Below are 25,365 nucleotides of genomic sequence, written 5' to 3' on the forward strand. Positions count from 1 at the left end.
AGGGATGAAGAACAAACAGATAGATAGATACAGGTTGATGAGTCAGTCACTGTCTGTGATCCAGAAGGTACAGTAGGAAGCAGTCTACGGACTTCTGTTCACGTTTGACTTTTACATTCAAGTCAAAAACACAGCTTTAACAATGGCAACATAGAGATTTTGTCTAAACAAGCACAGACTTCCAAAGTAAATGAATAGCTCAGTAAAAAAATGTTTTTGTCTGTGCCACTTGAAATGACCTGTGCGGGTGTGCCTCGGCAGTAAAGCGAGAAGCGACATTTCTGGAGGGCGTGATTTTACGCGCTTGCCTGATGCTGTTGCTTACAGGAGGTAGTAGGCTGCACGATGCATTTCACATTCGTTGAAGTTGAGAAGGGTTCAGCACTGCGTCGGATCTTTACTTGTCAATATTTGGAGTCAATTTTTCTGCCAGAGAAAAGCTGCAAGCTACAGGTTGGTGACCTAAACAAATAAACTACATTTGACAAAGTTCCCTGACCCGAAAGGAGCTGTAAATTGGTGGTATGATATTTTACAATCATTTGTATGAGTTTTATAACAAATAATAACAAAATTATGAGAGCCTATGAGAGCCGATAAGATCAATTAATGATTGAAAACGAGATTAAGTGAATAGTCTTGTTTACCCTTACTTTTACTTGTCTACATTTTAGTCAATGAAGCACCTGGATAATACAGTTGGTGATGCGAATCGAGTCACCTGACGAATCGTCCGTTATTAGACCCTTCAGTTCTAGCCTACTGACTATTTTATTTGATAAAATATGTGTTATATGTTAACTATGGTCATAAATTGAGAAAGGTATTTATGCTTATTTTTTTTATCAAGGGAGCATAACGTTTTAGGTCAAGATATCTGGACACTCGACGTCCACAAGACAGATCACAGCTCGAGAGATCTTTCTCACAACTCACCTGTGTCTCAGACAGTACAGTACAGCTGAGAAACTCTGTGATACGTCTATCATACACACACGATTCGACATGAAGCAGATGCACAAACACAATGCTTGTTAGAAGGAACATTCATTGTTGTTTTTTTTGGTTGTTGACACAAACCACAGGCAGAGAATGGAATTTGTCTTCTCTCTCTCTCATGCTCTCTCTCTGTTATTTATCCTCTTTATCTCTCTTTACACTTTATACATCCTGTTGCTCAGATTCTTAGCATCTTCCCTTCTCTCCCAAGGAACTGGACTGACAGGATATATGGTAGGATGTAGCCTAACTATATATGGTAGGATGTAGGAAACTAACTGAGGGATGTGGGGGTTGGGGTTAGTTGCCTTGGACAGAGGCACACACGTTTATAATTGATACCTATAAGACCACACCACAACAAGACCTGCAGACCATTTTGAACAGGTATGATTTAAAGAGAGAACAGGGAGTCTTTTGAAGAGATGGGACCTTCTGCTACGTTAACCCCCAGTTCAATCTCTGTTTGAATTACATGGATTCTGACACATTAATGTTGAACAATAACACACGTAACATATTATTTGCTCACACATTCAAACTAAGAGCTTGATTAACAGTGTCCTGATATGGTGGGGGGAGACATTGTGTAACTGGAAGAAGACTGTTTAATATACACTGTTGTTTTCAACTGTTTGACCTTTTACCTGTGATTTCCTGGCGTTATCGGGCATCGCAATAAAAACTGTAAGGACAAATTCTGTGTAGGACACCTATGCAGCAATCTCAATTAGCCAACATCCTTAAGAGTAATGTCATGTCTTATACTTAAGATTGCAAGTATTATTTTCCCAGACACTCACCATCGTTGGCACCAAATGGAATAGTTTCTGCATGTATTCAGCAAACTCTATATCCATGTCATCATGTGAGTTCGACACACTTTGGGTGTAATTAACATAGCTCTTTGATTACTTCAACAATTGGCTTTTTATGAGGAGTCTTTCCCTGTGAGTAACCAGCAGAAATGTGGTGGTAACCAGAGAGAACTGCTTCATTATTTTTAGAAAAGGAGGAATTTGCCGTTTTTAGAACAGAGGGACGATGGAAGAAAAATGCATTTGCTGTTTTTTTCAATCCCAACATTGAACCCACCACATGATTCTGCCACATTCTGACCACATTCTCATTCCTCTGACATTCTTCTTATTGGGGAAGGTTGGGTTTGTGTACAATCATTGGAGCAGAGCCAAACGGTTTCCAGGACTTCTGGAGATGGACAAGTCTTTCCCAGGCTGGGAATATATCGTCAATAGCAACTTATTCCCCATATAGTGCACTACTTTTGGAATAGTGCCATTTGGGACATAACCTGGTACGGGCTCAGGCCATAATTAGGGACATTGACCCATAGGTTGTAAATTATTCATTAGCATTATCACACTGTTGTTTCTGTTTCTGGCTGGTTCTAGAGTGTCACTTTTCCCACCATGAACAGCAGCAATGGAAGATTTAAAAGGAGTTGGGTTATGCCCTCCTGTCTCTTTCCCCCTTCTTTCTCTCTCTCTCTCTCTCTCTCTCTCTCGCTCTCGCTCTCGCTCTCGCTCTCACTCTCTCTCACGCTCTCTCTCGCTTGCTCTCTCTATCTCTCTCTCTTTCTCTCTCTTTCTCTCTCTCTCTCTCTCTCTCTCTCTATTCTCTCTCTCTTTCTTTCTCTCTCTCTCTTTCTCTCTCTCTCTCTCTCTCTCTCTCTCTCTCTCTCTCTCTCTCTCTCTCTCTCTTTCTCTTTCTCTTTCTCTTTCTTTCTTTCTCTCTCTCTCTCTTTCTCTCTCTCTCTTTCTCTCTCTCTCTTTCTCTCTCTTTCTCTTTCTCTTTCTCTTTCTTTCTCTTTCTTTCTCTTTCTTTCTCTTTTCTTTCTCTTTCTCTCTCTCTCTCTCTCTCTCTCTCTCTCTCTCTCTCTCTCACGCTCTCTCTCTCTCTTCTCTCTCTCTTTCTCTCTCGCTTCGCTCTCTCTCCTCTCTCTCTCTCTCTCTCTCTCTCTCTATCTATATATATTTCTCTCTCTCTCTCTCTCTCTCTCTCTCTCTCTCTCTCTCTCTTTCTCTTTCTCTTTCTAATGAATTTGGTCCCATTCATTCATTGTGTCCAGAAACATGTGCATTCCACTCCATCTCCACTCCACCATTCCTCAAACTCCCTCTCTCCCAACAAAATTATGTTTGGGGTCTAGAACCATTTATCTCAACAGTCCTAAAGTGCTTACACATGTAGATGTTACTCAAAAACAAAGACAAATAAATCTTACAGCATCCATGAAACAAAGGCAACAGGCTGTAGGTTCACCAGGGGCTCTGGGAAAATAAACACAGTTGATACTATTAACACCCGGGGCCTGGGCTTGGATGGATGCTCGCTCTACTGGCTACCAGCATCTGATGCTGGGAAAATATGTTTACATGCATATTTGTTTTGGATAATGACTGACTGCTGATTGTGCACATCAAGCAAACCTTATTTATTTATTCTTTGGCCGAATTCCCACTGCAAAATAATCCAAATGAAACATAGCCTGTTGCCAAAAGCAACTTTGCTTCAGAAGAGGATGCTGGTGACGTTTCCTGCCTTCTTATCTCTATGTCTACCTTTTACTAGATATATGAGATTATATCTATTCCCCTTTTCAATTGATTTTCATCCGTTTATCTTCTAATTTAAAGCACATATTTTTTGTTATCTTTACCAGACTGACTTCTACACCATGTCATACTCAGGCCTTTCCTTTTCTTTGTTCATGAAGACAGCATAGGTCTACCACACAGAGCGAAGAAAGCCTTGGCACAGTGACATCTTTTTATTTGCTGTCAGATTTGGCCTTTTGTTTTAGTACACACCAGAGGTGGTGCCGGAGGGACGTAGTTCTAAGGCTTTCAGCTGCATCTTGCGTTGTTCCCTACGGGGTATAAACAGCCAGCTGGGGGCCCAAAGCTAAACACAGCCAAGCACGTACCCTCTCATTCATTTAGCTTTTATTGTTCCTCAAAGGGCAGGTAAAAGATTACAGGCTCAGTTTTTCTGTGTTAATGTCAGCAAGGGATTTTTTAATTACTACCCTACGAGCAGGTGGAGTCCGTGTTTGTCATTCAATTCAGATAAGAATGAAGATTAGGTAAAGTCTTCACTTGTCTTGAGTTGATAGTATCATCATCGCCCAGTCTGTGTTTCCCAGTGCAATTGTGTCTCTTTTCAACACATTGATTCAAGTGATCTCCCAAGGACATTGGCAAAGGGATGTTGGACTTGGTCGATGTTCAAGTATCCAAAACGAGATGTTTTGCAACCTGTGTCTCAAAACATCCCGTTTGGAATGCATATCAACTTGATGAGAGCAACCACTGTTCATTTTGGTTTGTGTGTGCGTGCAGGCAGCTAACAGTGCTTTCTGATCCGGCAGGAAGTCAGTCACTTCACATTGGGTCTCTTTGTACAGGTATAAAAGAGAGAGGGAGCAGTCATCTGACTGATGGCTGTAAGGGACAAGCCTTTCCTTTTTTACTGACAGAATTTATGGCCCCAACCATGAACATTTTACTATAGCTACAGGAGCTTTTAATATGTTTATAGCAACTTTAATAGCCCATCAATATCATTCTCTGTGAGAGCTGTGTTGTGTGACCCACAAATGTCTAACAAAATGTGAACTGTTCTGGGCATGTTTAAACATAGGCTAATTTATTTATCTGTTATTTTACCAGTTGTTGACTGAGAACACATTCTCATTTGCAGCAACAACCTGGGGAATAGTTACAAGGGAGATGAATGAGCCAATTGTAAACTGGGGATTATTAGGTGACCATGATGGTTTTTTGAGGGCCAGATTGGGAATTTAGCCAGGACACTGGGGTTAACACCCCTACTCCTACAATAAGTGCCATGGGATCTTTAATGACCTCAGAGAGTCAAGTCACCCGTTTAACATCCCATCCAAAAGACAGCACCCTACCCAGGGAAGCATCCACAATCACTGCCCTGGGGTATTGGGATATTTTTTTAGACCAGAGGAAAGAGTGCCTCCTACTGGCCCTCCAACACCACATCCAGCAGCATCTGGTCTCCCATCCAGGAACTGACCAGGACCAACCCTGCTTAGCTTCAGAAGCAAGCCAGCAGTGGTATGCAGGGTGGTATGCTGCTGGCTAATCTGGTTTCATGATAAATACATATACAAGTAAAGTGGGGTAACTATTAAATTACAGCTGATCACGCTCTCTGTAGCCCATGTGAGTAAGACCTTTAAACAGGCTAACATTCACTTGACCCAGTCATTCACTGACTCAGTCTGTAATACCTACATGTTTCAAGAAGAACAATGTAGTCCCTGTGCCCAGGAAAGCCAAGGTAAATTATTATCGCCTCTTAACATTCACTTCTGTAGCCATGAAGTGCTTTGAAAGGATGGTCATGGCTCACATCAACACCATCATCCCAGACACCCTGTATCCACTCCAATTCGCATACCGCCCCAACAGATCCACGTATTACACTATCTCTATTGTACTCCACACTGCCCTCTCCCACCTGGACAAGAGGAACACCTGTGTGAGAATGCTGTTCATTGAATACAGCTCAGCGTTCAACACCATAATGCCTTCCAAGCTCATCACTAAACTAAGGACCCGAGGTTGAACACCTCCCTCTGCAACTGGATCCTGGACTTCCTGACGGGCCGCCCCAGGTGGTTAGAGTAGGCAACCACTCATCTGCCACAATGACCCTCAACACAGGGGCCCCTCAGGGGTACGTGCTTAGTCCCCTCCTGTACTCCCTGTTCACCCACGACTGCGTGGCCCCGCACAACTCCAACACCATCATTAAGTTTGCTGACGAGATGACGGAGGTAGGCCTGATCATCGTCGACAATGATATAGTTAGAGGGTGAGAGACCTGGTAGTGTGGTGCCAGGACAACTACCTCTCCCTCAACATCAGTAAGACAAAGGAGCTCATCATGGACTATGGGAAACGGAGGGCTGAGCACGCCCCCATTCACATTAACAGGGCTGTAGTGGAGCGGGTCGAGAGCTTCAAGTACCTTTGTGTCCACATCACTAAGGATCTATCATGGTCCACACACCAACACAGTCGTAAAGAGGGCACAACAACACTTCTTCCCTCTCTCTCAAAAGGCTGAAAAGATTTGGCATGGGCCCTCAGATCCTCAAAAAGTTCAACAGCTGCACCATTGAGAGCATCTTGACTGGCTGCATCACAGTTTGTTATGGCTACTGCTTGGCATCCGTACGCAAGGCGCTACAGAGGGTAATGCGTATGACCCAGTACATCACTGGGTCCGAGCTCCCTGCCATCCATGTGGTGTCAGATGAAGGCCCTATGAATGGTCAAAGACTCCCGCCACCCAAGTCATAGACTCTTCTCTCTGCTACCACATGGCAAGCAGTAGCAATTCACAAAGTCTGGAACCAACAGGACCCTGAACAGCTTCTAACACCAAGCCATAAGACTTCTAAATAATTAAACAAATAGCTATGCAGACTATCTACATTGACCTGTTTTCCACAAACTTTTTTGGACTCATCACATACAGCACAGTCAAAAGTTTGGATACCTACTCATTCCAGGGTTTTTCTTTATTTTTACTATTGTTCAACACCATCTCAATTGGGTTGAGGTCGGGTGATTGTGGAGGCCAGTTCATCTGATGCAGCACTCCATCACTCTCCTTGGTCAAATATCCCTTACACAGCCTGGAGGTGTGTTGTGGGTCATTGTCCTAATGATAGTCCCACTAAGTGCAAACCAGATGGGATGGCATATTGCAGTGTCACCAGCAAAGCACTCCCACCTCCTCCTCCATGCTTCACGGTGGGAAACACACATGCAGAGATCATCCGTTCACCTACTCTGCATCTCACAAAGACATGGCAGTTGGAACCAAAAATCTTAAATTTGGACTCATCAGACCAAAGGACAGATTTCCACCGGTCTAATTAATGTCCATTGCTCGCAGTGGTGGAAAAAGTACCCAATTGTCATATTTGAGTAAAAGTAAAGATACCTTAAAATAAAATGACTCAAGTAGAAGTGAAAGTCACCCAGTAAAATACTACTTGAGTAAAAGTTGAAAAGTATTTGGTTTTAAATATACATAAGCATCAAAAGTAAATGTAATCGCTAAAATATACTTAAGTATCAAAAGGAAAAGTATAAAACATTTAGAATTCCTTATATTATGCAACCCAGACAGCATGATTTTCTTGTTTTTTAAATTTACGGATAGCCAGGGGCACACTTCATCAGTCAGACATAATTTACAAACGAAGCATTTGTATATAGTGAGTCTGCCAGATCAGAGGCAGTGGGGATAACCAGGGATGTTCTCTTGATAAGTGCGTGAATTAGACAATTTTTGTGTCCTGCTAAGCATTCACAATGTAACGAGTACTTTTGGGTGTCAGGGAAAATTTAAGGAGTAAAAAGTACATTATTTTCTTTAGGAATGTAGTGGAGTAAAAGTTGTCAAAAATATAAATAGTAAAGTACAGATAACCACAAGAACTACTTAAGTAGTACTTTAAAGTATTTTTATTTAAGTACTGTACACCACTGATTGCTCGTATTTCTTGGCCCAAGCAAGTCTTCTTCTTATTGGTGTCCTTTAGTAGTGTTTTTGTTGTTGTTGCAGCAATTCGACCATGAAGACCTGATTCACATAGTTCATGTAGAGATGTGTCTGTTTCTTTAACTCTGTGAAGCATTTATTTGGGCTGCAATTTATGGTAACACTAATGAACTTATCCTCTTCAGCAGAGGTAACTCTGGGTCTTCCTTTCCTGTGGCGGTCCTCATGATAGCGCCTGATGGTTTTTGCGTCTGCACTTGAAGAAGCTTTCGAAGTGAAATTTTCCGCATTGACTGACCTTCATGTCTTAAAGTAATGATGGACTGTCGTCTTTGCTTATTTGAGCTGTTCTTTACATAATATGGACTTGGTATTTTACGAAATAGGGCTATCTTCTGTATACCACCCCTACCTTGTCACGATTGGCTCAAGCGCATTAAGAAGGAAAGAAATTCCACAATTGAACTTTTAACAAGGCATACCTGTTAATTGAAATGCATTCCAGGTGACTACCTCGTGAAGCTGGTTGAGAGAATGCCAACATAATAATGAAAACCCATTGAATTAGTAGGTGTGTCCAAGCTTTTGACTGGTACTGTATGAATTTAGGGTTGGATCAGAACGGCCAGAACGGAGAATTAAGTAAAACCACAAGTCCAAATTCCTATCTCTATCGATGGCTAATTTAGGAAAGCACCGATTCTTGGTAGCTAGCTAGCCACCAGAGGACAACAACACAACAAGATGCAATTTTTTCTTTTCAAGAATGACATTTGACTTGTGATGTGATTTGTCTGAACTCATTCTGCACATACTGAGACAAGGGGGCGCTGTTTTGTTAAAGCGGATCCTTTCTCCGGTGTGAATGGCAGGAAATGTATGAAACACAGAAAGATTATTTATCGAAAGATACATTTTAAAATATATTTTTTTCTTGGTCAATTTTTTGGGGAAGCCAAAATACATGAATACATGCCACTGGTGTAGAGGGAGAGATCAGAACGCAACTGAGTGAGCGAGACACGGAGGTGAAAGGGAGTTTAATAATAAGTCATGTTTGATGCATGGCTTGGTTTCTTTATTGTTTTACCCCACAAATACACATGTACAAACGGAACACTAAAGTCAAAGTAAATGAATGTTGTCTTCAAGACGAAAGTTTTACCCAATAGTTTTACAGTATTTGAAAAAATATATACAGTGGGGCAAAAAAGTATTGAGTCAGCCACCAATTGTGCAAGTTCTCCCACTTAAAAAGACGAGAGAGGCGTGTAATTTTCATCATAGGTACACAGATGACAGACAAAATGAGAAAAAAAATCCTGAAAATCACATTGTAGGATTTTTAATGAATTTATTTGCAAATTATGGTGGAAAATAAGTATTTGGTCAATAACAAAAGTTTCTCAATACTTTGTTATATACCCTTTGTTGGCAATGACAGAGTTCAAATGTTTTCTGTAAGTCTTCACAAGGTTTTCACACACTGTTGCTGGTATTTTGGCCCATTCCTCCATGCAGATCTCCTCTAGAGCAGTGATGTTTTGGGGCTGCTGCTGGGCAACACGGACTTTCAACTCCCTCCTAAGATTTTCTATGGGGTTGAGATCTGGAGACTGGCTAGGCCACTCCAGGACCTTGAAATGCTTCTTATGAAGCCACTCCTTCGTTGCCCGGGCGGTGTGCTTGGGATCATTGTCATGCTGAAAGACCCAGCCACGTTTCATCTTCAATGCCCTAACTGATGGTAGGCTTTGTTACTTTGGTCCCAGCTCTCTGCAGGTCATTCACTAGGTCCCCCCGTGTGGTTCTGGGATTTTTGCTCATCGTTCTTGTGATCATTTTGACCCCACGGGGTGAGATCTTGCGTGGAGCCCCAGATCGAGGGAGATTATCAGTGGTCTTGTATGTCTTCCATTTCCTAATAATTGCTCCCACAGTTGATTTCTTCAAACCAAGCTGCTTTCCTATTGCAGATTCAGTCTTCCCAGTTTGGTGCAGGTCTACGATTTTGTTTCTGGTGTCCTTTGACAGCTCTTTGGTCTTGGCCATAGTGGAGTTTGGAGTGTGACTGTTTGAGGTTGTGGACAGGAGTCTTTTATACTGATAACAAGTTCAAACAGGTGCCATTATCTTGCTTGTTTGTAGGTGACCAAATACTTATTTTCCACCATAATTTGCAAATAAATTAATAAAAAAACCTACAATGTGATTTTTGGATTTTTTTTCTCATTTTGTCTGTCATAGTTGAAGTGTACCTATGATGAATATTACAGGCCTCTCTCATCTTTTTAAGTGGGAGAACTTGCACAATTGGTGGCTGACTAAATACTTTTTTGCCCCACTGTATCTGGTTAAAGATCACATTTTGACGTCCGTTCGAGTGCTCAAGTACTCGATACTCATGCCCATCCCTATAAAATAATATTGTTCCTTGAATTTTGTTGAGTTTAGAGTGACGAAAAATATCTAGCTAACAGCTAACTGCTCTCTCAAGTCTCATCATTGAGACCAGCAACAGTACGGATGCAGCGTGAAAAGCGCAGGGAGCGTGGGACAGACAGAGACGAGCAGCTAATGCATACTAACAAAGAACGTTATTGTTATTTTTTCTTCTTCGGGCAGAGCCTTAAATTTGGCAAAAGCATTCTGGCCTGTGTAGGGCCGGGCCTGAACGTTGCATGTATGGGTAGGACTCAGGCATTAAATTCATGCTTGTACAGGGCTCTAATTTGAATGTCAGTGGAAAGCGCAATACATCACCCAGCACATGTCAACAAGCACAACCAGCTGATGAGTCTTTTTTTGAATCCTAGGAAGAAACTGGTAATGTTATCATAGGCTACCTACACACTACTGTAGGATTGTTCCATTTCATACAAAGACTCCTTTCTCTTTTCTCTTGCTCCTAGGTGTCATGGGGTTTCATCATGGAACATTCTGGGTTGTAAAGCATAGGGTACACTAGACTCCTCTGCTGGGAAAATAAACACACCGTGTGCATCCCAAATGGAACCCTAATCCCTTTACAGTACACTACTTTTGACCAGAGCCACATTGGTCCTGCAGTAGAACTCACATAGCTCATGCGATTACAACTGGCTCCGCACTCTGAAAAAATGTCAGGTTAGAAAGAAAACAATTTCAGGGAACCTTGAAGGGACAGAGAGCGGCCTGGTCTGGTGTTGGGCCATGTGGGAGACAAAGAGGGAGAGTATGTTTTGCTGTCTGGCTCACAGTACAAAGCCTTCAGAGTTGATGACTCCGATTAATCTTTCACCAGAGTGGACAATATATCACTGAAGAATATCCACGTGTCCGCTGTGGCAGGAGGTGCGAAATGCAGAGTTATAACAGAAGTGTGCTAGGAGAGAAAAACACGTGTCCCACTGATGGATTTCTGTTTGACTTAACCACTCACTGGGAGCAGGACGCAGAGACACAGATACATTTATATATACTGAACAAAAACATAAACGCAACATGCAACAATTTCCAAGATTTTACTGAGTTACAGTTCATATAAGGAAATCAGTACATTTAAATAAACTCATTAGGTCACAATCTATGCATTTCAACTGACTGTGCAGGGGTGCAGCCATGGATGGGCATGGGAGGGCATAGGCCCACCCACTTGGCAGACAGGCACACTAACTAATCGGGATGTAAACAAATTTGTGCACAAAATATGAGAGAAATAAGCTTTTTGTGGATACATAACATTTCTGGGATCTTTTATTTCAGCTCATGAAACATGGGACCAACACTTTACATGTTGCATTTATATTTCTGCTCAGTGAAGGGTAGGTCCAATGCATCTGTGGCTCCGAAAACAATGATGCTATCCAGCTACTCTGTGTTACGATATGTGTACGTGTGTCTACGTGTATTTGTATGTGCCCATCCTGCTGTTCATTCTTTTACTCCTTGCTCTATTTTTGAGGCATTCGTTTGAGGCAAATCGTTTCTATACCCGGGTCACGTTCATGTGTAACACAACCATCAGTCGTAAGGATGAGGAACCACAGAGGGAGTGTATCCATGCCGACGTGGCTCATTCAGGGTCAGTCATCTCCTCTACAGCTGGAAAGGACATGCTGTTTGGGAATAGCTCTTTGTTGTTCAGTAGCTCTTACTATAACAGAACGGTCTGGACATTGCATAAATGAGCTGAAATTGAGTTTAAACTAAGATATAAATATTGTCCGTGGGTGGGTAGACGCAATAGATAACATTTATCCAACAGAAAGGGAGTGGTTTGTATTTTGATTATGGTCAGACATATACATTTTTATGGTTAACATTTATATCACTTTCAAAAGATAGAAAGGAATGTCATAATGCTTATACTTGTCGACACAACAGGTGGACTACAAATAACGTATTTGCAGATGTCGTGCTGTGTGGGGACTATGCCCGGAAGGAAGGCCATTGTTGTATCAGTGCAGTGGTTTTAGGGATGGATGAACTAGAATAGCTAGAAGCCTAACCTCTTGAGAGACATTAGCAGGGGAAGTCAAGCTGATTTCCACCGCTCTCACAATAAACGGACATGAAACAGATATGGAGTTTGATGGACTTGTCTGTTTTGTGTTCCGTCCAAGTGTCTTTGACCTTGTAAAGCCTCAAACCTCTTTAGGCTGATGCAGCCTAGCTGATGGGGGAGGAGGATAAAGCTGAATGTTCCCATTACAAATGCTCTGCTGCTATGACATTTTGTGGAGGTTAGCCAAGTTTTCAGTTGCTTGATTATAAACAAAAGAGACAAATAGGGTGGATAAAACAGAAGTTGTTCTTTCGCCAGGTCTTCTGTCTTGCGTGCTTGCCATCATGTATAAATGATGGCAATAATGGTAAATAAAGTCTGAGGCTAGCCATTTGAATGGCACGTACACCCCACTGCTGAGCCGACTCCTTAATTGACCAGACGCAAATAACTTATGGGTTCTAGTACATTTAACTCAATACCTGTAAAAAACAACCGCAACTGTGGAATGGAATTCCTTTCATGAGCAATGGTTGATTCCCCCCTGTTTAATATCAAGCCAACCCTGTGTGTGCAAAAGGCATTTCCAAGAAATGAGGTCTGCTTCATTAGGAACTCCATGTCTGCGTGCCAAATGGGACCCAATTCCCTATAAAGTGCACTACATTTGGCCAGAGCCCTTTGGGTCCTGGTCAAAAGTAGTGCATTATACAGGTATTGGGAATAGGGTGCCATCTGGGATTCAGTCCGGTTCTTGGGTTCAATCACCACTAGGACATGGAGCCTGTGAGGCTGTGACTTCAGCTCTGTCTGCTGAGTGGGAGCTGCTAAACCCTTCACCCCAGAGCTTTCCCTTCCATTCACTCCCCCTTTAAAACCTACCGCCTGAATCTCCGCTGCACATCATTGAACCCACAATCCTTCTCCGCGCTCCTTGCTTTTTGACGTTCTGAAAGCATTTCAAGGGTGTTCTTTCCCTTGAAAAGAGGGAAAATATAATAAACAAAATGTCTTCCAAGAGAAACATTTATGTGTCTGCCTTTAGAGTCTCTGTCAATGCCATGTTCCTGACATTGTTTTCTTGAGCCTGTGTTACCTGAACTCTTGAGACTTTTCTCCACTCATGTAATTCCAACCTTTATCCCCCCCCACTTTTGCTACTCTACACTATGTATGCTTCCCAAATGGTACCCTATTCCCTATATAGTGCACTACTTTTGATCAGGGCCCATATGGTTCGGGTCAAAGTAGTGTACTATGTAGGAAATAGGATGCCATTTGAGACACAGCCCATATGTACCCTTTTGGACCCTATTTGCCCTTCCCGTTCCATAGGAAAGCTACTGGGGTACATGTATCTGACCTCGTGTCACATACTCTAGCAGCTCCCTACAGACTTAAGAAGCAGCCGGAGGGTGTTATGATTGTCTCAGTATAGTAGAGCTGTCAGGCTTATTTCCATCCCGTCCTCCCTATTCACCACACGAGATGTCAATCACCTGATTAGAACATGTAATCAGGAATGTTTCCCAGGGTGAATCAGGGGCCTTGGCAGCCTGGGTGCCAGATCTGTTTTATGTTCTCTTGCCAACTTCTTATGGAATTGTAATGCAAAACCTTGTTTGGCTTGACAATAAAAATGAAGTGTTCAAAATCACAGATCTGGGACCAGGCTAGGACCTTGGAGGTCCATGGTGTCTAAACAGCAATAAGTTAAGCTGATCTGTTAGTATGCCGCTGACAGAATGTGCAAGGGCAGTGTGTGCAATATGTATTATGTATTTGGTTGTACGAGACGTGTACAACATGTATGACATGGGTAACGTGCAATGTATGTTCTACAGTGAATTCGGAAAGTATTCAGGCCTCTTGACTTTTTCCACATTTTGTTACAGCCTTATTCTAAAATGGATTAAATGTTTTTTCCCCCCATAAATCTGCACACAATAAACCACAATGACAAAGCAAAAACAGTATTTTAGAAAACGTTGCACATTTGTAAAAAACAAACAACTGAAAAATTACATAAGTATTCAGACCATTTACTCAGTACTTAGTTGAAGCACCTTTGGCAGTGATTACAGCCTCAAGTCTTCTTGGGTATGACACCACAAGCTTGGCACACCTGAATTTGGGGAGTTTCTCCCATTCTTCTCTGCAGATTCTCTCAAGCTCTGTCAATGTAGATGGGGAGCGTCGCTGCACAGCTATTTTCAGGTCTCTCCAGAGATGTTAGATCGGGTTCAAGTCCGGGCTCTGGCTGGGCCACTCAAAGTCATTCCGAGACTTGTCCCGAAGCCACTCCTGCATTGTCTTGGCTGTGTGCTTAGGGTCATTGTCCTGTTGGAAGGTGAACCTTAACCCCAGGCTGAGGTCCTGAGCGCTCTGGAGCAGGTTTTCATCAAGGATCTCTCTGTACTTTGCTCCGTTCATCTTTCCCTCAATCCTGAATAATCTCCTAATCCATGCCACTGAAAAACATCCCCAAAGCTTGATGTTGCCAGCCCCATGCTTCACCGTAGGGAATGTGCCAGGTTTCCTCCAGATGTGATGTTTGGCATTCAGGCCAAAGTGTTCAATCTTGTTTCATCAGACTAGAGAATATTGTTTCTCATGGTCTGAGAGTCCTGTAGGTGCCTTTTGGAAAACTCCAAGCGGGTTGTCATGTGCCTATTAGTGAAGAGTGGCTTCTGTCTGGCCACTCTACCATAAAGGCCTGATTTGTGGAGTGCTGCAGAGGTGGTTGTCCTTCTGGAAGGTTCTCCCATCTCCACAGAGGAACACTGGAGCTCTGTCAGAGTGACCATTGGGTTCTTGTTCACCTCCCTGACCAAGGCCCTTCTCCCCCAAATGCTCAGTTTGGCCAGGCGGCCAGCTCCAAGAAGAGTTTTGGTGGTCCCAAACTTCTTCCATTTAAGAATGATGGAGGCCACTGTGATCTTGGGGACCTTAAATGCTGCAGACAGTTTTTGGCACCCTTCCCCAGATCTGTGCCTCAACATAATCCTTTCTCGGAGCTCTACGGACAATTCCTTCGACCTCATTGCTTGATTTTTGCTCTGACATGCACTGTCAATTGTTGGACCTTATATAGACAGGTGTGTGCCTTTCCGAATGATGTCCATTCAATTGAATTTACCACAGGTGGATTCAAATGAAGTTGTAGAAAGATCTCAAGGATGATCAATGGAAACAGGATGCACCTGAACTCAATTTCGAGTCTCATAGCAAAGGGTCTGAATACTTATGCAAATAAGGTATTTCTGTTTTTTTTTATTTTTAATACATTTGCAAACATTTATAAACAACTGTTTCCATTATGGGCTTGATGAGGAACAATTTGTAATTAATACATTTTAGAATAAGGCTGTAATGTAACAACATTTGGAAAAAGTCAAGGGGTCTGAATACTTTCCGAAAGCCCTGTATGTTGTGTGTGTTTTGTATACAGCAACAGACAATTTCCCCCTCTGGGGCATCAAAAGTCATCCTATCCTACCGTTGACTGGATGCCTTGGATACTTACTTGTAGGTACATAAAAAAAATTTGTTGCATGGGAATCTCTCTCTTTCCTCTCTCTCACTCCTCTCTCACTCTCGCTCTCTCAATTTCAATTTAAGGGTGTTCTTGGCATGGAAAACCTATGTTAACATTGCCAAAGCAAGTGAACTAGATAATAAACAAAAGTGAAATAAACAATAAAAATGAACAGTAAACATTACACTCACAAAAGTTCCAAAAGAAAAAAGAAATTACAAATGTCATATTACGTGCAAATAGTTAAAGTACAAAAGGGAAAATAAATAAACATAAATATGGGTTGTTTTTACAATTGCGTTTGTTCCAAACTGGTTGCCCTTTTCTTCTGGCAACAGGTCACTAATCTTGCTGCTGTGATTGCATACTGTGGTATTTCGCCCAAGAGACATGGGAGTTCATCAGAATTGGGTTTGTTTTGAATTCTTTGTGGATTTTTTTTTGTGTAATCTGAGGGAAATGTGAATCTCTAATATGGTCATACATTTGGCAGGATGTTCGGAAGTGCAGCTCAGTTTCCACCTCATTTTGTGGGCAGTGTGCACTGTTTTCTCAAGAGCCAGGTCCCCCTTCTGTGGCCTTTCTTAATAGCAAGGCTATGCTCACTGACTCTGTACATAGTCAAAGCTTTCCTTAAGTTTGGTTCAGTCACAGTGGTCATGTATTCTGCCACTGTGACTGTTTAGGGCCAAATAGCATTCTAGTTTGCTCTGTTTTTTTGTAAATTCTTTCCAATGTGTCAAGTAATTATCTTTTTGTTTTCTCATGATTTGGTCTAATTGTCTAATTGTGTTGCTGTCCTGGGGCTCTGCGGGGTCTGTTTGTGTTTGTGAACAGAGTCCCAGGACCAGCTTGCTTCGGGGACTCTTCTCCAGGTTCACCTGGGAGACACACCAAACATGTGGAAGAAGGTGCTCTGGTCAGATGAAACCAAAATTGAACTTTTTGGCAACAATGCAAAACGTTATGTTTGGCGTAAAAGCAACACAGCTCATCACCCTGAACACACCATCCCCACTGTCAAACATGGTGGTGGCAGCATCATGGTTTGGGCCTGCTTTTCTTCAGCAGGGACAGGGAAGATGGTTAAAATTGATGGGAAGATGGATGGAGCCAAATACAGGACCATTCTGGAAGAAAATGGACTCCTGATGGAGTCTGCAAAAGACCTGAGACTGGGACGGAGATTTGTCTTCCAACAAGACAATGATCCAAAACATAAAGCAAAATCTACAATGGAATGGTTCAAAAATAAACATATCCAGGTGTTAGAATGGCCAAGTCAAAGTCCAGACCTGAATCCAATCGAGAATCTGTGGAAAGAACTGAAAACTGCTGTTCACAAATGCTCTCCATCCAACCTCACTGAGCTCAAACTGTTTTGCAAGGAGGAATGGGGAAAAAATTCAGTCTCTCGATTGTGCAAAACTGATAGAGACATACCCCAAACGACTTACAGCTGTAATCGCAGCAAAAGGTGGCGCTATAAAGTATTAACTTAAGGGGGCTGAATAATTTTGCACGCCCAATTTTTCAGTTTTTGATTTGTTAAAAAAGTTTGAAATATCCAATAAATGTCGTTCCACTTCATGATTATGTCCCACTTGTTGTTGATTCTTCACAAAAAAATACAGTTTTATATCTTTATGTTTGAAGCCTGAAATGTGGCAAAAGGTTGCAAAGTTCAAGGGGGCCGAATACTTTCGCAAGGCACTGTATATGTTTTTGCTGTTTGTTCTTTGTTATAGGGCCAAAAATATTTGAGAAGTGGTTTACCCATACATCTTTGTTTTGGATAGCTAACTCTTCGTGTTGTCCTTTGTTTAATGTTTTCCAATTTTCCCAGACGTGGTTAAAGTCTATGGATTTTTCAATTACATTGAGCTGATTTCTGACGTGCTGTTCCTTCTTTTTCCGTTGTGTATTTCTGTATTGTTTTAGTGATCAACCATAGTGAAGGCATAGGCTCAGGTTTTCTGGGTCTCTGTGTTTTTGGTTGGATAGGGGTCTCAATTTCTTTCTTAGGTTTTTCTTTCTTAGGTTTTGATTTGATAGGGAAGCTGAGAGCTGAAATATATTGTTTAGGTTTTTTACTTCCAAGTTTACACCTTCACTATTGCAGTGGAACATTTTGACCAGGAAGTTGTCTAAAAGGGTTACAATTTGTTGTTGCCTAATTGTTTTTTGGTAGGTTTCCACACTACTTTCCTTCCATCTATAGCATTTCTTAATATTATTCAGTTCCTTTGGCTTTGATGCCTCATGATTGAATATTGCTCTGTTCAAGTAGACTGTGTTTTTGCTGTGGTCTGATAGGGGTGTAGGTGGGCTGACTGTGAACGCTCTGAGAGACTTTGGGTTGAGGTCAGTGATAAAGTCGTCTACAGTACTACTGCCAAGAGATGAGCTATAGGTGTAACTACCATAGGAGTCCCCTCGAAGCCTACCATTGACTATGTACATACCCAGTGTGCGAAAGGGGAATATGTGGGGAGGGAAGGCTGTCACCTTCAGGTATGTGTTTGTCCCCCTGTGTGCTGAGGATGTCAGGTTCTTGTCCAGTTCTGGAATGTAGGTCACCACAGACTAGTACATGTCCCTGGGCATGGAAATGATTACTTTCCCCCTACAGAATGGAGAAGCTGTATGGGGATGGGGATTCTAGTGGGGGTAGTACACAGGAGTACATTTTTCTCAGTTTCTAGCCAAATGTCAAATATTCCTGTTTTTCTGAATTTAATAGAGTGAATTCGGCCTGCTCTATACCAAATTAGCATGATTCTTGTAGGATGACAATGTCTGTATTAATGATTTCTCTCTCTCCTCACTCTCTCACGCCCCTCACTGCCCCTCCCCCTCATCCCTCACACGTTCACAGCGCTCTCCTCCTTCCCCTCTTCCTTTGCTCAGCAAACGTTCACTCACAGTGGTTGTGATGTTTCCTTTCAGGAGGTGAATCAGGGATAAGACAACATGAGTGACCGTTTTGACTGTGGCGAGTGCAAGGAGTCCCTGTACGGACGCAAATACATCCAAGTGGAGGACGTTCCCCACTGCATCCCTTGCTATGACCGCCTGTATGCCAACACATGTCAGGAGTGCAAGGAGCTCATCGCACACAATGCACGGGTAAGCATAAACTGTATGATCTGTCTTTGTGTGTGTGGGTGTAAATGTGTTTAGCATATGTTGTGTGTATGAATGTGTTTACATGTGGCAAGTGGATGCTTTCTGTCTACAGTTGTTTGAATGTGTGCTCACTTATGAGGTTTTACATCTGTGTACGTACACAAGTGTGTGCATGTGTGTATGTGTGCATTTGTCCTTGTCCATCTGTTCGATTATAATGGCTTCTAAAGAGCTGGAGTTCTTGGAAAACACAACTTTCCTGTTCTTTTGGCTAATACCAAGAGATCTGAAAATCCCCTTTGAGCTGCTCCAGGCTGACATTAAGGCCTTTTGGTTAGAGTCAAATGAAAACACAGGGCTGAAGGGAACACCCTTAGACGCCACAGGGCACGGGTGACCCCTGAGTTATGGACTCTCTCAGAGGGACTGGCAGTAAATACATCTCCTGTTAGCTTTGGCCCTCCTCCTCCTCCACACAATACTTACAGCACTCCTCCCTCTCTGTCCAATTCCCTTTTACTAACACTGTGAAAACCCACCAACGTGTCAAATAAAATGGATTATTATTGTTTTCACCCCGAACATAAAGCGAGACATTAATCATGCGATGTGTGTTAACAGTGTTTGCTTGCACTACAGTTGATCTGGAATATAAGAGGTGGATTATAAAAAAATATTTTTGTGGACACTGTTTCAATATTTACTTAAATGGTTTATATTGAAGTTATAGTTATTCACTAAAACCTCCTTGTTAACAGATCTAATCTAGCTCATTGTCATATAAACATAAATGATGAATGTGAACAAGAGAAGGCTGGTGGATGGAGATATAGAAGGACGGGCTCATCGTAATGGCTGGAATGGAAGGAACGGAAAGGAAAGGTGTCAAACACATCAAACACATGGTTTCCATTTCCACTCCAGCTATTACAATGAGCCCGTCATTCGATATCTCGGCCCACCAGCTACCATTAACATGAATGGTCTTTCAATCCAAATATTTCGGACTCTGACCTGCCTTGCCTGGGTCCATCCCTCTCACTCCTCCTCTCCCTCTCCAGGAGCTGTTCTATGAGGACAGACATTACCATGAACACTGTTTCCGTTGTTTCCGCTGCGATCGCTCCCTGGCAGACGAGCCCTTCACCAGCCAGGAGGAGGCGCTGCTGTGCAACGACTGCTACTGCAATGAGTTCTCCTCCAAGTGTGTGGCCTGCGACAAGACCGTTATGCCAGGTACACAAACCTGATATTGTTTACCATGATTAGTAGGAGGTACTAATCGAAACTCTCAAAAACGTGCAGGGATACATGACAACACCAGTGGAGGCGGCTGAGGGGAGCAAATGGAATGGCATCAAATCATGTGTTTGAAATATTTGACAACATTTCAGTACCATTACCACGAGCCCGTCCTCCTGTGCACAACACCCTTTGACATTATTGAGCTGAGTCGAGCTGAGCTGTGCCGCGCTAGGCTGGTTACACATCCATCATAGTTGCTGTGGCATAAAAGTGCATTAAAAAGGCCTAACTGGTGATGCTTTGGCCTGTGGTTACTCAAGTCCTGTTCTCACACCTACAGATCATAATTTGATCACACTGTTGCAAGATAACTTTTCCGCAATGCAGGATATTAAAACTTGTACTGTATGTGAGGTTTAAAAAGGCTTCTAAAGTTTGTAATTTAGTTTCCTGCTGTAGCAAACTGGCTCAAATGAAGATCCTATATCTGTATCAATGCCAGGTGTGTAATACCTGGGAAACCTCTCTCATGGTTATTACAGAGTAAGCAGCACTGCTTCAGTCAGTGTCACTAAAGGGTAAACGTAAGGGTTCTCACATCCAGTCGTGGACGACATAGGCTGTGTCCCAAATGGCACCATATTCCCTATGTAGTGCACTACCTTCAGGGCCCTGGTCAAAAGTAGTGCACTACGTAGGGAATAGTTTGCCATTTGGGACATTTCCATAGAAAGGCGAATGCATTTTTGTTGTTGAGCAGCTAGGGTGTGACACAGCTTAGATGTGACATTGCAATTGTCTGCTCGCTCGACTGAAAGTGTCTCACTGTTGAATTCTGTCCCCAGGGTCTTTGTGACTGCATGGCAGCATTACACTATCAGCGGGGGTGGGCGTCAAGATGACTGCAAATTACATAGGGTTTAATCTGGACAGGGTGGGGTGTTATTTCTCAACAGTTTCTGCAGAACTGAGCAGTCGTTTTGTTAGGTTTCTGTAGTGGAACGCAGTGAAACACTACACTGTGCCCTCGCCCTTTTAAAAAATTCAGGCGGTTCCACGTTCCACTGGACGACCTCCCCACGTGCGCATTTCAGGTCCCAAAGCTCATAAAACAAGAGCAATGATTAAGAGGTCTGATGTTCATTTTCATAGGCATGGCTCGCTGTTTTATTTTGGCTACTTTTATTACCTACATGGAGGAAGTGTGTATTTGTGGAAGACCAAACTGCACATGCTTAAAGTCAGAGGTTCCAATAACAGTCACCCATAAACCATAATTCTGAAATACCTCCTTTCATAAAGCCAATCGGCCCTGACTTGATGTAACACCACACAAGTGTTCTTGATGGTAAAATACTGTAATATTATTTATACTTTATGAGATGACTGGGAGGTATATTGAGTCTGTGTACAAACCGGTTCAGTTATTACTGAATCATCCTGTTTTGGCAATAGCAGTAGTGTGAGCACTTGGAGATTATGCAATGCTGAGGTTGGACAATCTAACCCAGAACTAAAGTGGCTGACATGGCACACAAACTTGGGATGACTACTCAGATGATGACTCTTGCAGACAGACTGAATTATACAAAACCTGTCTGTGTCTCTTTCTCTTTGTCTCTATTGCTCTCTCTCTCTCTCTCTCTTCTTTCTCTCTCTCTCCTCCCTATCTATCCCCCCTCTCCCTCCTCCCTCTGTCAGGCTCAAAGAAGTTGGAGTATGAGGGCTCTGCATGGCACGAGAACTGCTTTGTGTGCCATGGCTGTGAGAAGCCCATCGGTGCCCAGTCCTTCATCCCAGACAAAGACCACTACTACTGTGTACCGTGCTACGAGGGCAGGTTCGCCCCGCGATGCAGCCACTGCAAAAAGGTGAACCAGGTTCCCCTCAAATCAACTGCTAACCTTCATTATCCTCTCCCTGTCACTGTTAGTGACATGTTCACAGTAGTAGATAGGTTCCTTGTGAAAAAGACTTGCTAGATCAAGTGGGTGAGGTTGATGGGTATGTATCCTCCGTAGGCACTGGCAACAGGGGGTGTGAGCTACAAGGATGAGACGTGGCACAAAGAGTGTTTCGTGTGCACAGGATGCAAGATCCCACTGGCCGGCCAGCCCTTCACCTCCCAGGGAGACACGCCCTACTGTGTCAAGTGCTTCAGCAGCATCTACGCACAGAAGTGTGCCTCCTGTAACTCACCCATCACAGGTTAGTACATTCTCCATTCGACAAGATAATATGGATTGATTTGAGACACTGTTTTGTCCATTAATGGAACCTTATATAGCCCATAGAGCTCTGTTCAAAAGGAGTGCACTATAGAGGTAATAGAATGCCATTTGGGATGCACTCAATGTCTTCACCATTATGTCACTTTGTACCAACCCAGGCAAATGCCAGAGCACAGACGTACTGTAAATATACTAGTAAGGCTTGCGGCTATGTTTAGAATGCCAATGTTCCAATTAAACACAGGGACTTCTGAGACCTGGCAGATCCTCAGCAGGGCTATTATTGTAGCCAACCATAGAATAACCCACAGAACTTAATGTTCAGAATGTAATTTCTTTGTGTTATGTAATGTCTCTCTTGCTGCCCAGCTGTCAATCCAGGTGAGATTCAAAGGTCTCTTTGCAGATGTAGACTATGTCCCAAATGGCACCCTATTCACTTTATAGTGAACTACTTTTGACAAGGGCCCATAGGGCTATATAGGAAATAAGATGCCATTTGAAATGCAACCGTATTCTATTATAGATGCTAACGAGTGTGTTTTATTTCCCTCCAGGGTTTGGTGAGGGGAAGTATATTTCTTTCCAGGATCGTCAATGGCACCAGCCCTGCTTCAAGTGCTCCCGCTGCTCCGTCTCTCTGGTTGGGGCTGGCTTCTTCCCCGACCGTGACCAGATCCTGTGTGGAGACTGCAACAACGACCAAGAAGACCAATGAGAATCACTGTCTTCGTCCTTCAACTGCACCTGACCAATCACAAATGTACAGTAATAGCTAACAAGTTTGTAACACAGTGGTGTCCACTTCCAGGTTAACATCTACAGTACAGTACAGAGAGCATCTAAACCTCAACATATTAAAGCAAACACTACATTTTATACTACATCACCTTAAATATATTTATATTTTTAAAATTAAATCAGCATTGCATGTATTCTGTTGTTAAACTGCCTTTACAACATAAATCACATTGAAATGTATGTTGAAATGTATGTTTTAAGTCAGCAAACAAGTATGATGTAACTAAAGCTTTTCCTCTTGTAATTTGTAATATATTTTTGCACACAAATACATTAAATATTTCTTTTTCTAAGGTATCGTACATATTAATGCACCTGACCTGGGCTCTGCTGAAATATGGTGTTAGTGATCTACATATAGTATGAACTAAGTGCCTTAACAGCTGTATTTTATTGCAGCAATATAAAAAAATGATCCAAATGTTGTCAGAGCTCAGCTTGTCAATAATACATTTTTGTATTCTTTTATATAAACCAAGATTGCCTTTCTTGCCTTGTTTTTTTTATGCTGTATTGTAACTATTGTGTAGTGTTACTACTCTAAAGAAATAAAGCATAATTTATTTACTGTAATAATAACGCCCTGGATCAATATACTGTATTTGTAAAGATGAATATATTCTATTTGTCAAAATGGGCCAAAACAAACCCTTCATAAGGCTTCTTTGCCTTTCCTTCAGACTTCTGCGTACATTACACATGACTTTCCTTACTCAACCCCCACGGTGTGAACAGATTTGATCATTTTTACATTGATTGTGCCAGGGTGTTGGTGCTTAGTGGCCACTCCCTGGAATCCAGTGAGGGTTCAGGCAGACCAACACAAAACACATTGTAGCAGAGGTACAAACTGTCCCCAAAAGGCTGATTAAATCTTTATTCAATGTGGAATGTAGTTTTCTTCAAAATACCCAATGACTTGCTAAAGCCACTTTTTGATAATGGGCTGTAAAAAGCTTTACACAGTCTATGCAATGGATCCAACAGTTCTATGTAGCGTTGTGCTCCGTAGCTCCGTTTGTATAGACTTGGAATTCACTGACCATGGCAACTTTATAGCACTATGAAAAAAAGCTCATGCCCTCCATATGTACCTAACAAGACTACACAGAGAACAAAAAGTAGCTGGCATTTTAAACCAAGTTGTTTCTACAGTTAAAAACAGATATGTTGGGTCACGTGGGTCGGAAGCGAGAGACAAGACTGTTCACACATTCTTACAGGATTGACAACAACAAGTGTGCTATAAATTCAACTGAAGTTGACAGGAAGTGAGGGGCCTAGCCTCTGAAGTCGCAAGTGCATGTGCTTGAGGAGCCACCCCTCTGGGACGTGTCAACACCCAGGTCAATGCAGTGTGTATGCATCAGTCAAGAATGGGGCTGATAAACACTTTCATATGCATGATTCCTATATGCATGATTTCCAGGAACTGGAAATTACAAATAATAGTAATAGATTAAAATGTATCTCTTGTTCAAAACAGTACATGTGTGTTTTGTGATCAAGCTTATGTCGAAGCCATGTCGAAGAGCCCACATTTTAAATACTAACTGCGTAACAAGCTTGATTCTCATCGCAACAAAAGCCTATCAGATGACATCAACAATCTAGAAAGAAAATCAAGGGCAATGTCGTTGTGCGTTTTTTAAATATTTTTTTCCCATGACTTCTCCTGGAATATGGCTGACCCTGTTTGCGGAGACGTTAGAAAGTGGCCTTGTTTGGTCCCACGAGGACTATCAGCCACGGTTGTGGCCACAACACCCAAAGAGATCTGAGCATTATAGACTAGTTAATCTGGGGCTTTGTCCCTATAGGGCTCTGGTCAAATGGAGTGCACTATATAGGGAATAGGATGCCAATTGGGATACAGGCTGGGGCTGGGGATGCGGATGCAGTCAACAGGCCCCACCGAAACCTATTCAACAGTTCTGCCGGTGGCAGCTGCAAAATAAATCAGGCCCACATAATGTGACCCCCTACAGGCAATCACTGAGATATAGGCCTCACATGATACACTAGGGTCTGTAACAGGATACATTCACAACACACTATACTGTGCTAGAAGTACTCTTGTCCCCAGCCGGCGCTCTCTACAATTGAGCCTGGGGACAGTTATACTACAAGTAATCTCAGAACACAGAACCAAATCTCATGAGAATGCTGGCCAACTACTTGATTTGGTTAACATTTATGTTAAAAGTCTGTCACAAGAGAGTACATACTGGAACCAGTTATACAACTAGTGCCATTTCGAGGAATCCAGTTGTTCCGGAACATTAGTCTTTAGTTTATGAATTTCCTGTACTGGCTGGAATCAAAATAGAAATGGCCCGACCCTGTAGTAATTGTATTTT

The 25,365-nt window shown here is 42.4% G+C and overlaps 1 protein-coding gene across 1 annotated transcript; it reads left to right on the plus strand.

Moving 5' to 3' along the window:
* The first annotated feature begins 234 nt into the window (after positions 1-234).
* On the plus strand, positions 235-23,493 carry LOC118371961 (four and a half LIM domains protein 3-like). Its single transcript, XM_035757643.2, has 6 exons — positions 235-453; positions 18,549-18,728; positions 19,790-19,964; positions 21,675-21,844; positions 21,995-22,181; positions 22,762-23,493. The coding sequence occupies exons 2-6, from the start codon at positions 18,573-18,575 to the stop codon at positions 22,920-22,922; spliced, it is 849 nt and encodes a 282-aa protein (XP_035613536.1). The 5' UTR covers positions 235-453; positions 18,549-18,572; the 3' UTR covers positions 22,923-23,493.
* The last annotated feature ends 1,872 nt before the right edge of the window (positions 23,494-25,365 follow it).

Source organism: Oncorhynchus keta, chromosome 19 (genome assembly GCF_023373465.1).
Source record: "Oncorhynchus keta strain PuntledgeMale-10-30-2019 chromosome 19, Oket_V2, whole genome shotgun sequence".
Lineage (NCBI taxonomy): Eukaryota > Metazoa > Chordata > Actinopteri > Salmoniformes > Salmonidae > Oncorhynchus > Oncorhynchus keta.